General features: G+C 43.9%; 1 protein-coding gene across 4 annotated transcripts in view; it reads right to left on the bottom strand.

Moving 5' to 3' along the window:
- The window catches only part of ttll5 (tubulin tyrosine ligase-like family, member 5), a 310,846-nt gene that overhangs the window by 162,523 nt on the left and 131,771 nt on the right, over positions 1–16,552 (bottom strand). For all 4 annotated transcript variants that reach the window (XM_052023200.1, XM_052023373.1, XM_052023446.1 and 1 more), the window contains exons 15-19: positions 14,697–14,785; positions 6,730–6,846; positions 5,399–5,490; positions 4,689–4,757; positions 2,008–2,040 (exon numbers count right to left, since the gene is read on the bottom strand). In XM_052023200.1, the coding sequence (XP_051879160.1) occupies positions 2,008–2,040; positions 4,689–4,757; positions 5,399–5,490; positions 6,730–6,846; positions 14,697–14,785 (400 nt within the window). The remainder of the gene's footprint in view (positions 1–2,007; positions 2,041–4,688; positions 4,758–5,398; positions 5,491–6,729; positions 6,847–14,696; positions 14,786–16,552) is intronic.

The following is a 16,552-nucleotide window of genomic DNA, read 5'->3' as shown; positions in this document are numbered from 1 at the left end:
ATCGGTACATGGAGGGGCAGGGTTTGGAGGGATATGGGCTGAACGCAGGAATTTGGGACTAGCTGGGTGGACACCAGTGGTCAGCATGAACTGGTTGGGCGAAGGGCCTGTATCCATGCTGTACTGCTCTGACCTCTCCAACCCTTGCTTTAATTTTGCACACTAACCTCTCATGTGGGACTTTATCAAGAGCCTTCTGAAAATCCAAATCCACCACATCCACTGCTTTTCCCTACCAGTTACATCCTCAAAAAATTCCTGGAGGTTTATCAAGCACAATCTCCTTTTCACAATTCATATTGGTGATGTCTAATCCCACTGACATTTGCTAATGGTTCTGTTACCACATCCTTTGAAATAGACTCTAGTATTGTTCTTACATCGAATATTCAGCTTTGGTTCCCTCTTTTCACTCCTTCCTTTCATTTTTTAAATAGTAGGTTTACATGTGCCACCCTCAATCTATAGAAACTGCTCCACGATCTCTGGAACTTTGGATGACAATCAATATGTCCACCATTTCCACGTCTACCCCTTCTGTAGTCTGAGACGCAGGCCATCAGGCGCCGGGCATTTATCAACTTGCAGTCCCATTAATTTCTCCAACACTATTTAGTTTTAACTAAAACAAACTTTCTTTAATTCTTCCTTTTCGTTAAACTATTGGTTCCCTAGCATTTCTGAGGATTACATCAAGAGTATTCTGAAGGTGAAAACAGCATTACAGAAGTACTGACCTAAATACCACAGTGTTATTAGGCAGAGATTATTATCCCTATATTTATATGTAGCTGGCATTAGTACAGTTTAATTCCACATTACAAAAACAGTTTGTATTTAGACAACTGTGTTAGCCCCAGATTATTCAAATACTATCAACCTGAAATTATAAGTGAATATCACTGAAACACTTTTAACCTTACATTTTATAAATACCGTTAGCATGCTAAGACTATAATGTTACAAGCACCACGACAATATAGTGAGCCTGTCATTATTAAAGTACCAATCCAAAACTAATACAACATTTCTCAGTCAATATTGTTCAATGATCCTCTACTGATGATCATCATCATTAAATACAACATTAAAATATCTTTTGTATCAGGTCTTGAAATGTTTAACTGGTGATGTAAAGAAGGCATCATTCCAAATCCAACTCATCCTTTAAGTATTCTGGGAGTGTGTGACAGAACCATGCAGAGTGAGGTTTACTCTTTGCCTAACTTCCTGTCTCTTCCCAAGAACGTGTGACAAAACAGTGTAGAAGGAGCTTTACTCTGTGTTTAACTTGTGCTATCCTGTCCCTGTCCTGGGAATGTTTGATAGGAGTACAGAGAAAGCTTTATTCTTAATCTGACCTGTGCTGTACCGTTCCCAGCAGTATTTGAAGGGACGGTGTAAACAGAGCTTTACTCTACATCCAACCTGAATTGTCCTGCCCTCAATGTGCTTGATGGGACAGTTTTGTGTGAACTTCACTCTATATCCAACCCATACTGCACCTACTTTGTTGTTCAGCAAATGGTGCAGCTAATAAGAACAGGGAACATGAACATAGAACAGTACAGCACAGGAACAGGCCTTTCGGCCCAATATGTCTGTGCCAACCGTGACGCCAATCTAACTAGCCCCACTGCCTGCAAATGGTCTATATCCCTCCATTCCCTGCCAGTTAATGTGTCTGTCTAAATGCCTCTTAAACGTTATTATCGCATCTACTTCTCCCACATCCCCTGGCAGTGTGTTCCAGGCACCCACCACTCTGTAAAAAAAAATCTCACCTTGCAAATCTCCTTTAAAATTTCCCCCTCTCACCTTAAAGCTACACCTTCTAGTATTTGATGTTTCCACCCTGGGAAAAAAGATTCTAACTAGAAGAAGATTCAATAATCATAAAATAAATTAGTATATTGCTCCCAGTGCAAGTTTTGCAAAGATGAACTGCTCCATTTTAAGATACTAACAATTTCTACCAAAGTCACACACAGTCTGGTACATACTTACCGAGCTCTTGCCAAAGCAGCAGGCCTCCTTGCCCTGTAATCAGAAGTGACATGCAATCAACTCGATGCTGCACTCACGAATAGTGAAACACCCTCACCAAAATAATGAAACAATACCTCCCCACAGAGAGCAGAAACATGGATGGAAAGGACACAAGCAGAATCAAGGGAAGTAAAGAGTCTCAGCGTCCCTGGAATAAGGAGTGAAATGACCCTGGACAAGTGGCTGGATTGTCAGTGGGGGAGCACTTTGGGTCCAGTGACCATAATTCTATTACTTATAAAATAGTTATGGAGAAAGATAGGACTGGTCCACAAGTCCTAAACTGGGACAAGCTAATTTTCAGAGCATTAGACAGGAACTTGCAAAGGTTGACTGGGAGAGGCTGTTAACAAGTAAAGGGACATCTGTCAAGTGGGAGGCTTTTAAAAGTGAGATAGGGAGAGTTCAGGGCCAGCATGTTTCTGCTGGAGTGAAGGGCAACGCTGGCAAAATTAGGGAACCTTAGTTGACAAGGAATATTGAGGTACTGATCAGGAAAAAGAAGGAGGCACATGTCAGGTACAGGCAGCTGGGAATAAGCAAGTCCCTTCAGGAGTAGAGAGATGTAGGGGTACACAAGAGAGAAGTTAGGAGGGCAAAAAGAGGACATGAGATAGCTTTGGCAGTTAAAGGAAAATCTATGTATATTATGATTTATCTGCCTCAGGCATCTCCTTCCTGAGGAGTGTAATCGTGAGACAAAGGTAACTAGGGAGGGAATAGGGCTCCTTAAGGATCAATGTGGTAATCTGTGTGTGGAGGCACAGGAGATGGGTGGTGTGAAATGAATATTTCTCATCTGTATTTACCATGGAGAAAGTCATGGAAGCTAAGAAATCAAGGCAAGAGAACTGTGATGTCCTGAAACACATTGATACTACAAAAGAGGAGATATTGGTGGTCTTGAGGTACGTAAGGGTGGATAAATTCTCCAGGGCCTGACCAAGTGTACTGTTGGACATTGTAGGATGCAAGAGAAGAAATTGCTGGGGCCCTGACAGAGATTTTTGTATCTTCATTAGTCACGGTTGAGATACTGGAAGAATGGAGGGTGGCTAATGTTGTGCCTTTATTTAACAAGGGCTGCAAGGACAAGGCTGATGAACCTAAATTCTGTGGTGGGAAAGTTACTGGAGGGTATTCTGAGAGATAAGATCTATCAGCATTTGGAAAGGCAAGGACTGATTACAATAGTCAGCATGGCTTTGTGTGTGGGAAATTGTCTCTCAAATTTAATTTAGTTTTTTTTTGAAGAGGTGACCAGGAGGATTGACAAGGGCAGGTCATTAGACATTGTCTACATGGACTTTAGCAAGGCTTTGGACAAGGTCCTGCAAGGTAGGTTGGTCTGGTAGGCTTGACCACATGGGACTCAGGGTAAGCCAGCCAATTGGGTACAAAATTAGCTTGATGCAAGGAGTTAGTGGGTGGTAATGGAGGGTTGTTTCACAGATTGGAAGCCTATGACCAGTGATGTGCTGCAAGAATCAGTACTGGGTGTGGTGGACAGTGAGGAAGGTTATCTAAAGTTACAACAGGATCCAGATCAACTGGGAAGGTGGACAAAGGAACGGCAGATGGAATTTAACTCGGACAAGTGCAAAGTGATGCATTTTGGGAAGTTAAACCAGGGCAGGTCTTACACAGTGAATGACTTGGCCCTGGGGAGTGTTGTAGACAAGAGGGACCTAGGGATACAAGCACATAGTTGCCTGAAAGTAGCGACACAGGTGGACAGGGTGGTGAGGAAGAGGTTTGGCATGCTTGGTTTCATTGGACGGGGCACTGAGTACAAGGGTTAGGACGCTGTGTTACAGCTGTATAGGACATTGGTGAAACCGCACCTGGAATATTATGAGCAGTTCTGGTTGCCATACCATAGGAAGGATATGGTTAAGCTAGAGAGGATGCAGAAAATATTCACAAGGATGTTGCCGGGATTGGAGGGCTTGAGTCATAAGAAGAGGCTGGATAGGCTGGGACTGTTTTCAGTGGAGTGTAGGAGGCTGAGGGGTGACATTATAGAGGTTTATATAATGATGAGGGGCATAGATAAGGTGGATTGTCACTTGGGTAGGGGAGTCTAAAACTAGAGTATGTAGGTTCAAGGTGAGAGGGGAAAGATTTAAAGGGGATCCGAGAGGCACCTTTTTCACACAGAGGCAGTGGGTATATAGAGCGAGTTGTTAACTGGCAGGCACGATTACAGCATCTAAAAGACTTTTGGACATATTCATGAATAGGAAAGGGTTAGCGTGATATGGGCAAAACATAGCCAAATGGGACTAGCCTAGATGGGAATCTTGGTCGGCGTGGAGGAGTTGGGCTGGGGTCCTGTTTCCTTGCTGTATAACACCATGACACTATGACTAACTTTCAGCCAGGGTTCTTACCCCCAATCATTCCTGCAGAGGTGAACCATTCGTGGTCAACCACGAAGAACAGGCTCAGTTGTGCTGCCAACAGTGGTAAAAAAGCCTCCCAACTATCTGTTAAAGTTTGTAACTTCAAGCGAGTAGGAGGCGTGTACCCTGGTGAGGCTGAGCCCTCTGGGAAGAAGGGAACCCATTGCCCATTGAGAGGCAGTAGACAAGTGAAGTCAGAAAGTATCCTGTATTCACTTTCTCCCCCAAACGTACCCTTGTTTGCCTGTGAATAGACGCACTGCCAGCACGTAGTTCAGAGTGGTTTTATGCTCCATGAATTGCCTGTCGGATCAGAAACAGACAGTGTTGAGAAAAGAACAGGATGAAGCTAAATTAACTTGTCAAAGGAAGCAATGCCTCTCATCTCTCATTACAGGTCTGCCTGGAGGGACTCACTATTGGCATTCCATTTTTAACACTAATTCCCTCCTCAGATGTGGGTTGATGGGCATTTACTGCCCATCTCTGAGGACGTGGTGCTGGATATTCTCCTGTTGGGATCAGGCAGTTTGCTCACTCACTTCAGATTCATTAAACAATCAACCCAGTCAGTGTGGGATGGAGTCTTGTGCAGTCCTGTTGGGAACAGTGGGCTCCCTACCAAGGACATCAATGATTATCAGTTTGACCACCGAGGTCACAGTGACATTGCTCACATTCCTCCTGCAAGGGCAGTGCATCAAGATGTACAGTTACCCCAGCTTCATCAATCAGGACTACAAAACCTAACCCAACAGATCTGTCCAGTTTTGTGAATGAACTAATTCTAGATCAAGTTCCATTTAAACCATAATTGAGCATCTTCTGATCCGGGTGAGTGTGCATCCTCTTATCTTTGACCCTAGAGTACCAAACTGGCAGAACTCTGCCATTACACATGGATTGAAAGATAGAAAACATTCAAGCATCTTTGTTGGCCTCACCCATAAAACTCCCAGCTATCAGCTGTTGGAAAGATCCGTATGAATCCACCTTTTCTCTCATTCTCTTCCACCGTACGGCGCACAACTTTTATCTGTGGATAAAATGAGGTATCAGAGAGACAAAGATGGAGATAAGGCACAGAAGGACTGTGGCACACGAGGCCACTGGCAGCAGCATCGGAGGCTACGCACCAAGTGCTGGTACATGGGATTTTTACAGATAGGTACCCGATGATCAGTGTAGACAAGGTGAGCTGAAGGACCTGTTCCTCTTTTGTATAACTCTATGAACAATCAGTCCACTGAGCCCTCCATTCACCAGAAGTTATTTTGGAGACAGACACCATGGTAGCTTGATCCAAATGTTCAAGGTGCAGCTGGGGATTAACCAACCTGATCCAGGGAAATGATTTGTGCTTAAAGGGTTCAAATGTCAAGAAGGATAAAGGAGATTAACAGTTGCTGGGTTAAGGCAAGGGGGTGGGGTTGACAGGTAGGGCATGAGGTTAAGGCGCATGTCCATTCTGGAACTTAAAGGAATACGATATGAAACAGACAAAAAAAAGTCAATCCTTTGATCACCTTCACTGATCTTCCCTCCACGTCCCTCAATTCACTCTCACAGTTAGAGCAGACAGAATTGTCCCAGCACTAGTTACCTGCACTAAAAGCTTGTTGATCATATTCATTGTCTATTTCTGTGCAAGGGTACATACAGCAAGACTCCTTAAGTAGCACCAAGATACATAGCATGGTTTTACTGGTGGTGGCTGGGAGTGGAATAGGCAAGGTTACCAGGAGAACTTTTATACTGGCTATCTCCCCTTTTTCTTTCCAGTCCTGATAAAGGGTCTCGACCCAAAATGCCAACTGTCCATTTCCCTCCATAGATACTGCCTGTCCCACTGAGTTCCTCCAGTTTTTTGTGTGTTGTACAGGAGAACTTGTCTGCCCATCTTAAAAAGATGCTTAGGGATCCTCTACAGCCACCTGAACTTTCAGACAAGGCCTTGGTTTGATTCCCAAATAATGGCACTTCCAACAGAGCAGCATTCCCTCGGCACCAACGCTCGGATAGACTGCATGTCTACTGATACGCAAGAGCACAGTTTTGCAACGTTCAACTAATCCCGAACTTGGATCAAACTTCCCTTTGCTAATAATCATGCACAGGCTGCATTATTCCCTGGTTTGTATCATTACCACAGTCAACAACTGGGATACACAGATGCATTTCAGACCAACTTCTCTCTGCACCTTCCGTTTGGTTCCAGACAGCACAAACCTCAGGGCTCTGTGACCAGCTCCTGGCATCTTTTTCAGCCACTCACCTCCTCCATGGTCAGTCTCAAAGTGCTTAATCCTTGTCCTTCGCGTGGTCTCTCCTTGCCAGAGGAAGTCCTGCTTTTAACCTCGATGTTGTTTGCTGACACGGGCCGCAGCTGCCGCTACAAGGTTTTCAAAACATGAGAGATTTAATATATTGTGGTGAAGGGTGGTGATGAAAGGTCATTGACCTGAAACATCAGCTCTGTTTCTCTCTCCACAGACATTGCCTGACCTGCTAAGTGTTTCCAGCATCTGCAGTTCTTTGCTTGTTAATATACTGTGATGATAAGTTCTAAATCCACATAGCATCAGTTTCTAATCATTGTGACTCAGTCTGTAAGAAGTGTTTAAACAAATCAAGGAAGTAGTGCATTAGTAGACTGATCCCTAACCTCAGACAGAAGCTCAATAACGTTCAGCCTGACAAGCTGAGGCTCCTTCGTGTCAAAATTAATTCTTAAAATGAGCCACATACAGGATAGAGAAAGGAAACTAAAAAGTCTGGTCTTGGTGGCAAAGAAACATTGAAATCCAGAAAATAGGAGCAGGAGTGTGCTACTCAGCTTTCTCAAAGTCAAAGTCGAGTTTATTGTCAGATGCACAAGTACATGTGTGCACAGGTGCAATGAAAAACTTACTTGCAGCAGCATCACAGGCACATAGCATCAGATAAGCAGTATATCAGATAAGCAGAAAAACATAAATTACATAATTTTTACAAGAAAGAACTCTATAGAAGTCTGGTTAGGCCGCGTTTAGAGGATTGCGTGCAATTCTGGTCACCTCACTATAGGAAAGACGTCGAGGCTTTAGAGAGGGTGCAGAGGAGGTTTACCAGGATGCTGCCTGGATTAGAGGGCATGTGCTATCAGGAGAGCCTGGACAAACTTGGTCTCTTCTCTCTGGAGCAGCGGAGGCTGAGGGGTGATCTGTTGGAAGTGTATAAAATTATGAGGGGCATAGATAGGGTGGACAAGCAATATCTTTTTTCCATCATTGAGCGATCCAATACCAAAGGGCATGCATTTAAGGTGAGAGGGGGTAGGTTCAGAACGGATGTGAGAGGTATATTTTTTACTGAGAGAGTGGTGGATGCCTGGAATGCATTGCCTGATAGGGTGGTGGAGGCAAATTCATTGGGGGCTTTTAAGAGGGGGGTTGGATGGGCACATGAATGAGAGAGATATGGGCATTCTGTTGGTAGGAGGGAATAGCTATGTCGGCACAACATTGTGGGCCAAAGGGCCAGTTCTGTGCTGTACCGTTCTATGTAAAGAACACAATTAGAACAAAAAAAAAGTCCATTGTTGTGCAAAGTGATTACAGTGTTGCTGTACTGAGGTAGTGATTAGGGTTGTGCAGGTTGGTTCAGGAACTGAATGGTTGAAGGGAAGTACTCCACCACTCAATATGCTCATGGCTGGTTACATATCTCAATAAATGCAACGCCAATACAAAATGCAACAGGGCTACCTGCAGAAGTTAATATCAGGACGCAATTGGTCTCTGATACTACAAAACCAAAAAGGAGTAGGCAATGTGGCCCTCACGCCTGCTGACTCATTCATCTCTCTGAGATAAAGAACTCCAAAGATTCATGTCCGTCAGAGAGGAATTCCTCCTCAACTCCATCTTAAATAGACAATTCCCTAATTTGAAACTATGTCCCCTAGTTCAAGATATCCCCAGTAGGGAAAACATCTTCTCAGTACCTACACCATCAACCTCCCTCAGCATCCTACGTTTTAATAAAATCACCTCCAATGGGTATTAGGCCAACTTATTCAATTCACCTCATGCGGCAACCCCTTCATCCCAGTGAATAGTTTCTCAGCTGTCTCCAAGGCACGTATAAATAAGGACAGGTGACTTGTTTAACTGCACATTGTGTCACAGTGTGATTTCTTCAACACCTTGTACAGTTTACCAACACATCCCTTCTCATAGGCTGTCATTACATCTGCCTTTCTAGATCCTCAGAATCCTTTTTTGCCATGATAGGGGTTTCAAAAATAAATGGGCATAGATTTGAGGTGAGATGAAGGAGTTTTAAAGGGGATCTGAGGAGAAAGTTTTTTTTGCATAATATCTGGAACACGCTGCCAGTGGAGATGGTGGAGTCAGATACAATCACTACATGTAAGGGACATTTAGACAAACACTTGAACAGGCAATGCATAGAAGGATATGAACCTAATGTGGGCAAGTGTAAATGGGTAAAAATGTCAGCAAGGACATGGAGGGCCAAAGGACCTGTTTCTATGTTGTACAGCTCTGTGACTCTGACTAAATGCTCACTACATGTGCATACTAACTTTCTGGATTTCATGTACAAGGGTAGCCAGATAACTATGCACCAAGAATTCTATGGTTTCTCTCTACTTAAATATTCCATTCCTTCCAAAATGGAAAATCTTGCATCTCCTTACCTTATACACAAGATCAAATAATATTATGTGATTAAGCATTATCAGCACGGACCAGTATTTGTGGTTCTATACATTAATAAAGATCTACAACCACGACACCCAGAATATAAATTCATAAACAAAATAAGTTAGATATTCATTTACTTTTTGAAAGCAAAACCTATGCTACAGAGAACTCCACAGAAATGTACAGTGCAGGGTCCAGGCAGCATGTGCTGGTGGTCATATTCCACACGAGCCTTCCCTCCTTTCTGCCTCTCAGCATCTCACTTACCCTTTTCCTCCTGGAACATAGGACAGTACAGAACATGAACAGGCCCACAATGTCATGTGCTCATATATCAAGGGACAGAATGTTGTTCTTTCCCTTTATTAAAATAATTGTTTGTTTCTCCAATTCTTTCACTTACACCTCTTCAAGTAAATGTGGCAGTGTGTACAAGGTTTCAGCTGCAAATGAGATGGCTTTGGGACTGACCTAGGTCAAAGTTGACCTCCACACCAAGTAAGAACAGGGCTAAGGCAAGAGTGTGAAAAGGACAGACTTGCACATCTTTCTCCTCTCTCACATACTTTCACATATCCTAAAATGCTTTACAGCCAATAACATATTAGGAAGAGAGACACAAGTGACTGCAGATGCTGGAACTGTGTTTGTTGCAACATATTAGGAAGTATAGTCACAACAAAATCCCACCTATAGCTCTGTGATATTGACCAGACCTTCTGTTTTGTGATAGTGATTGAGACAAATATTAGACAAGATGTATGGGAAACTCTCCTGTTTTAGTTTGAAGTCAGAATTAGATTTATTATCACTGACTTATATGATGTGAAATTTGTGGATTGTGGAAATAGATGTGGATTTTTGTGCCAAAGCCTCTGGAATGGGACTTATCGGACAACCTTCTCATTTACAGGCAGAGGTCCGACCCAATGAGACATGATGACACAGGGTGCTGAAGGGTCACATCCTACAAGGCAGGAGCACAGCAGGAACAGGAAAAACTCACACCACAATTATTTTTTGTGTGCAGATGGTTAGACATTAATTGTACTCTTTAACATAGCCAGCATTCAAGAATTTTCTCACTCGTGCATGGAAAGCAGAGAATGCAGCTTAGGAACGAGACAAAGTTTGCTTTACCCCGACAAATGAAACTGCACCTGCTCCAGCTCATTACTCCCCAAGTTAATGGCAGCCCTTGTTGCAAAGAGGAGCGGGCGAAAGTCAGCCGCACAAGTGGGCAGCTTGCCAGAGACATTCAATACTGCCACAAAGACTATGAATTTCTGCTGATTGAGGCCTCAGATGGAATATTTCATCACGATTAATTGGGCCAACTTCACACATTTTCCAAGCAGCAAAGTATGATCTCAAATGATTATCGGTGTCATTTTGCAAAATATTCCAACCTTGAAACGCGTTTCAATTTCAGCGATCAGCTGGAAATGGCAACAGGCTCTCTTTGAAGTGGGATCAGGTTTAGATGGACAACATTTTAAATGGACTGCACAATAATCCCATCCAATAAATAGTTCAGGCATTTGGCGACTGAAAAAGTTGACTCTTAAATGCCCTCAGAAATGGCTCAGCATGTCAATCAATTGTATCAAAGCACTATGTCAAAACATGATCAGAATAAAAAAAGACAATCCTTCAGCATTGACCTTGGCACCGTGTTTGGACTCCGCAAAGGAAAATCTAGCCCACGGGGGTGGTTGATGTTTCCCCTGGCTAGAACCAGGAGTTACAGTCTCAAAGTCCTTGTTTGGCCATTCAGGACTGAAGTGGAGCAGAAATTTCTTCAGCTGGAGGATAGAGGGTTGTAATTCTCTTCCCAGGAGCATTATGTAGTCTCAGTCATGGAGTATATTCAAGAAAGGGACGGAAAGGTTTATAATTATTAGGGGATGGGGGATAGTGCAGAAAAATAGCACCAAGGTTTAATGGTCAGCCATGATCTTATGACTGGTGGTGCAGGCACAAGGCTCCTTTTGTATGTTTTTCAATGTTCTTGGACAGCCATGCCAAATTCTTTGCATAAATATCTGGAAACTGCTTTCAAAATTGAAGGGTTGTGTTGCAGAGCAGTGGAGGAACAGTTATATTCACTGAATACACCCTTCATCTAACATCTCTGATTCCTCCATCACCATCCCTGAGGCAGATCAACCAGTGGTGGTATATAATAGGAGAGCTAGCCCCAGGGACTCCTCAACACTGACTCAGGCCAAACACAGCAAGACGATTACCACATAACAGAGCTGAACAAAGCGCCAACCTGCTGAACATCTTGTGGAAGAAGCATCAAGTGGCAGCAAAGGCACAGAGTGCACTCGAATTGGAGGCCTTCAACATCATTCACCAGGGATAACACAAGAGCACCATCATACCAAGCGTTGCCTGATAGGGTGGTGGAGGCAACTTCATTGGGGGCTTTTAAGAGGGGCTTGGATGGGCACATCAATGAGAGGAAAATAGAGAGATATGGGCATTCTGTAGGTAGGAGGGATTAGCTATGTCGGCACAACATTGTGGGCCGAAGGGCCTGTTCTGTGCTGTACTGTTCTATGTCTATTAAAGGACATAGCTCCCAGACAAGACAAGGCGGTGAAAGAACCATCACAACTTGCACACATTCTCACTCAAATAACATTAAACATGTGCCTGTCCCTCCATCACTACTGGGTCAAAACCTTAGACCATCTGTTCAACAGCAAAGTGGGAGAACCTTCACCACACAGTGTGTAGCAGATCAGCATCACATTCTCAAACCAACCAAGAATGAGTGATAACTTAATAACCAAGCAGATAAATAATTCAATTAAACAAACCAAATAAGAAGTGGAAGTTTGACGATAAGTCTTCGTTTTTCTTTCTTTAGTCTATAGTAACAGTATAAGGAATAATTTTAAATTCTTGGTGTTTTTGTGCCACTGGCAAGCAGGCATCTATTGCCCAGCCCTGGTGTGCTCTGCATAGATAGGTGGAGGAGGACCTTTGTAATTGTAGTAGTTTGTACAAAAAGAGGAAGCTAAGAAGATTGATGAAGGCAAAGGTAGTAGACATTGTTAAATGCCTTACTAAACTCCACGTAGACAACGTCCCACACGGTAGGCTGGACCAGAAGGTTAAGGCACATGGGATCCAAGGTGAGCTGGCTAACTGGATCCGAAATTGGCTTGGTGATAGGAGGCAGAGGGTGGTGGTAGAAGGATGTTTTTCCGACTGGAAGTCTGTGACTAGTGGTGCACCGCAGGGATCTGACCTTTGTTCATGTTATCTATTAACAGCTTGGATGTAAATATAGGCAGTATGATTAGCAAGTTTGTGGATGGTGGAGTGGATAGCAAGGAAAGTTGTCCATGGTTACAGCAAGATAGAGATCACATAGAAAGTTGGGTGAAATGTTGGTAGATGGAAGTTAATCCTGACAAGTGCAAGGTGGTGTACTTTGGGAAGTCACATAGGGTAGGACACAGAGTTAATGGTAAGGTGCTGAGGAATGTTGATGATCAGAGTGATCTGGGGGTTCAAGTCCACAGTTCCCTGAAAATGGAAACAAGAACCAATGAACATTACCTCTTTATTCCTTTTTTTGGCACTTTTTATTTATTTTTGTAATTTATAGATTTTTATGTCTTTGCACTGTACTGCTGCCACAAAACAACAAATTTAACATCATATGTCAGTGATAATAAATCTGAGCCTGATCTGAAACTCACTGCCAGAGGAGGTGGCAGAATCAGATACAATCACCACAATTAAGAGACAGGCACTTGAAAAGGCAAGACACACAGGGATACAGATGGGCCAAATGACCAGCCCATTCCTGTGCTGTAGAACTCCACGACTCTATGTAAAAGTGCTTTGCTGGACAACATCCCCAGGGCAGAAAAAGGTACCTTCACAAGGTACCTTTAATACACAGCAGGAAATATTTGGTTGAGGGAACAACTGCTTCAAGGAACATGTTTAAGGAGCAAAGATAGAGTCATAGAGTCACACAGAATGGAAACAGGCCCCCAGACCAACTCGTCCATGCCAACCAAGGTGCCCATCTAAGCTAGTTCCATTTGTCTGCGTTTGACCAGTAGCCCTCTAAACCTTCCCTATCCAACTACCTGTCCAAATGTCTTTTAAATGTTAATGTACCCACCTCAACCACTTTCCCTGGCAGCTCGTTCCATATACAAACAACCCTCTGTGTGAAAAAGTTGCCCCTCAGGTTCCTTTTAAATCTCTTCCCGTCCACCTTAAACCTGTGCCCTCTAGTTCTTGATTCCCTAACCCTGGGAAAAGGACTGTGCATGCACCCTATCTATGCCCCTTATGATTTTATACACCACTATAAGGTCACTATTCAGTCTACTACGCTCCAAGGAATAAAATCCTAGCCTGCCCAACCTCTCCCTATAACCCAAAGGAATTTGGCAAGGGTATTCCAAAGCTTAGGACCTCAGTATTTATCACCATGATCCAATGATGGAGTGGGTAAATTTAAACAAGAGGCTCGAATTGGAGGAGTGCAGAGATCTTCAGTTGGAGGGCAGAAGGAGATCGCAGTGTTAGGAGATGAGGCTATGAAAGGGGTTCAAAGTAGGCTTGTGCCTTTTTAAAATAAGTCTTGTTAACCAGGAACCAAAATATGTCAGCATGTGACAAAGGAATGGCTGCATGGGACCGTACAAATAATGAGACAGGCAGCTCTGGTTAATGGAGGGTGAAAGCTGGCAGGCGGAACAGGAGAGCATTGTTCCAGTCACGTCCAGAGGTAACAAAGGCATGGATGAGGACCAGTTGGATTTTGGTGACTAGACACACTTTTATCATTAGCAGTGTGTATCCTACAGACAACAATAAGATAAACTTCACTGCTCTTTTTAGGTCTATATTCATTGGAGCATAGGAGAATGAGAGGTGATCTTATAGAAGTTTATAAAATCATGAGGAGCACAGACAAGGTGGATGGTAGCAGTCTTTTCCCCAAGATGAGGGAGTCCACAACTAAGGAGCATAGATTTAGGGTGAGGGGGGAAAGATTTAAAGGGGACCCGAGGGACAACTTTTTCACACAGAGGGTGGTGGGTATATGGAACAAGCTGCCAGAGGAAGTGGTTGAGGCAGGTATAATAGTATCATTTAAGAAGCACTTGGATAGGTACATGGAGGGGCTGGGCTTGGAGGGATATGGACTGAATGCAGGAAATTGGGACTAGCTGGGTGGGCACCGTGGTCGGCATGGACTGGTTGGGCAGAAGGGCCTGTATCCGTGCTGTATTGCTCTATGACTTTTTCATGTAAAAACCATAGGACCTGTTAGTTCTCCCTCAGATTAATGCCTCATCCAAGATAAAGCACCTGGGACAGTACAGCACTCCCTGCTCCTTAAATCCTAGAGAGAGCGAGACAGAGACAGAGAGATTGAGACCAGAGGCAGCAGTGCTACTTTGTCAGCCAAGGGTTATACCTAAAATAACCTCTGACCTTACCTCCCCAAGCACAGTGTGGTATGTTTCGAGAGGCAGTACTTTACCTGTTTGTGATTCTGAGGCCGAGCAGCAATATCGCAACCAGTCTTCCCCTGTCTGCCTTGTCGTACTATTGGGTTGTGACAGACAAATCCTATAGATGCAGAAGAAATCAGCTATTATCTCTAAATAAAAGTGATTCATCCTGTTTGGATAGCAATTCCTCTCCCCACCCTCAAACATCCTCCAATTTACAACATAACATATGAGCAAATCAGATATACTTGTGAGATACTCATCAACATTGCTGAAAACTCTATCAGTTTCCACACATTGGCTGCTGACAACCAGTCCCACTTCACCATTACCCCTCCTGACACCTCCCACTCCCTCACCACGATCTATAATTTGGCAGACTGCCTTATCCAACATACAGTGCTAAATGAGCAGAACCTCCATCAAACTGTCATGGGAAGACCAAAGCCATTGTCTACAACCCGAGATCTCTGTGTTCACAACGTGAAATCATTCCTCCCTTAGCCACTCTGCCTCAGCCCCGGCTCGGAGCTCTAGTATTCCACCTTTGATGCTTCAGTCTCTATCTCCTTCAGATTTAAGGCACAGTTTTAGAAGCTGTTCTAAGAGCTCATGATGTGGATTGGGCAAATTTTGTTTGACGATGCTCTGTGGTGCTGTTTTACGATGCTCAGGATGAAATGGGAATAGAAGTCATGGCTGAAGGGGAAGCATAAATTAAGGCAGACCTCAATGGTCTCAAAATTTAATCCTTTAGTCATCAAGTTCCCACTCTTTGGGGTTCTGCCATCAAACTACTTTGCTTCGCTATCTCTCCCACCTTTGCATAGCACCTGAGACACTGGAACAGCTCATCCTCTATGGAGCATTAGGACTTGACCAGTCAAGGTGTTGGTGTTCTTGAAGGTAGTTGAGGTGCAGATCATCTATCCCATGTAACGACACAACAGGCTCAAGAGCTGAATGACCCCAACCAGATACGTCGTGCTTAGCTGACATCATGACCTCAACACCTCCCTCTGTAACTGGATCCTTGACTTTCTAACAAACAGACCGCAATCAGTGAGGATAGGCAGCAATACCTCCGGCACGGTTATTCTCAACACTGGTGCCCCACAAGGCTGCGTCCTCAGCCCTCTAATCTACTCCCTATACACGCATGACTGTGTGGCCAGATTCTGCTCTAACTCCATCTACATGTTTGCAGATGATACCACCGTTGTAGGCCGTATCTCAAACAGCGATGAGTTGGAGTACAGGAAGGAGATAGAGAGCTTAGTGGAACGGTGTCACGACAACAACCTTTCCCTCAATGTCAACAAAACAAAATAGCTGGTCATTGACTTCAGGAAAGGGGACGGTGTACACGCACCTGTCTACATCAATGGTGCTGAGGTCGAGAGGGTCGAGAGCTTCAAGTTCCTGGGAGTGAACATCACCAACAGCCTGTCCTGGTCAAATCATGAAGATGCCATGGCCAAGAAAGCTCACCAGTGCCTCTACTTCCTCAGGAGGCTAAAGAAATTTGGTTTGTCCCCTTCGACTCTCACCAACTTTTGCCAATGCACCATAGAAAGCATCCTATCTGGATGTATCACGGCTTGGTACGGCAACTGCTCTGCCCAAGACTGCAAGAAGCTGCAGAGAGTTGTGAACACAGCCCAGTGCATCACTGACACCAGCCTCCCCTCCTTGGACTCTGTCTTTACCTCTCGTTGTCTTGGTGTAGCAGCCAGCATAATCAAAGACCTCACCCACCCGGGACATTCTTTTTTCTCTCCTCTTCAATCGGGTAGAAGATACAGGAGCCTGAGGACACGTACCACCAGACTTAAGGACAGTTTCTACCCCACAGTGATAAGACTATTGCACAGTTCCCTTATAC

The sequence above is a fragment of the Pristis pectinata genome, chromosome 1 (genome assembly GCF_009764475.1).
Source record: "Pristis pectinata isolate sPriPec2 chromosome 1, sPriPec2.1.pri, whole genome shotgun sequence".
Lineage (NCBI taxonomy): Eukaryota > Metazoa > Chordata > Chondrichthyes > Rhinopristiformes > Pristidae > Pristis > Pristis pectinata.
Note: the sequence above shows the minus strand (reverse complement) of the source record. Positions and strands in the feature narration are given on the sequence as shown.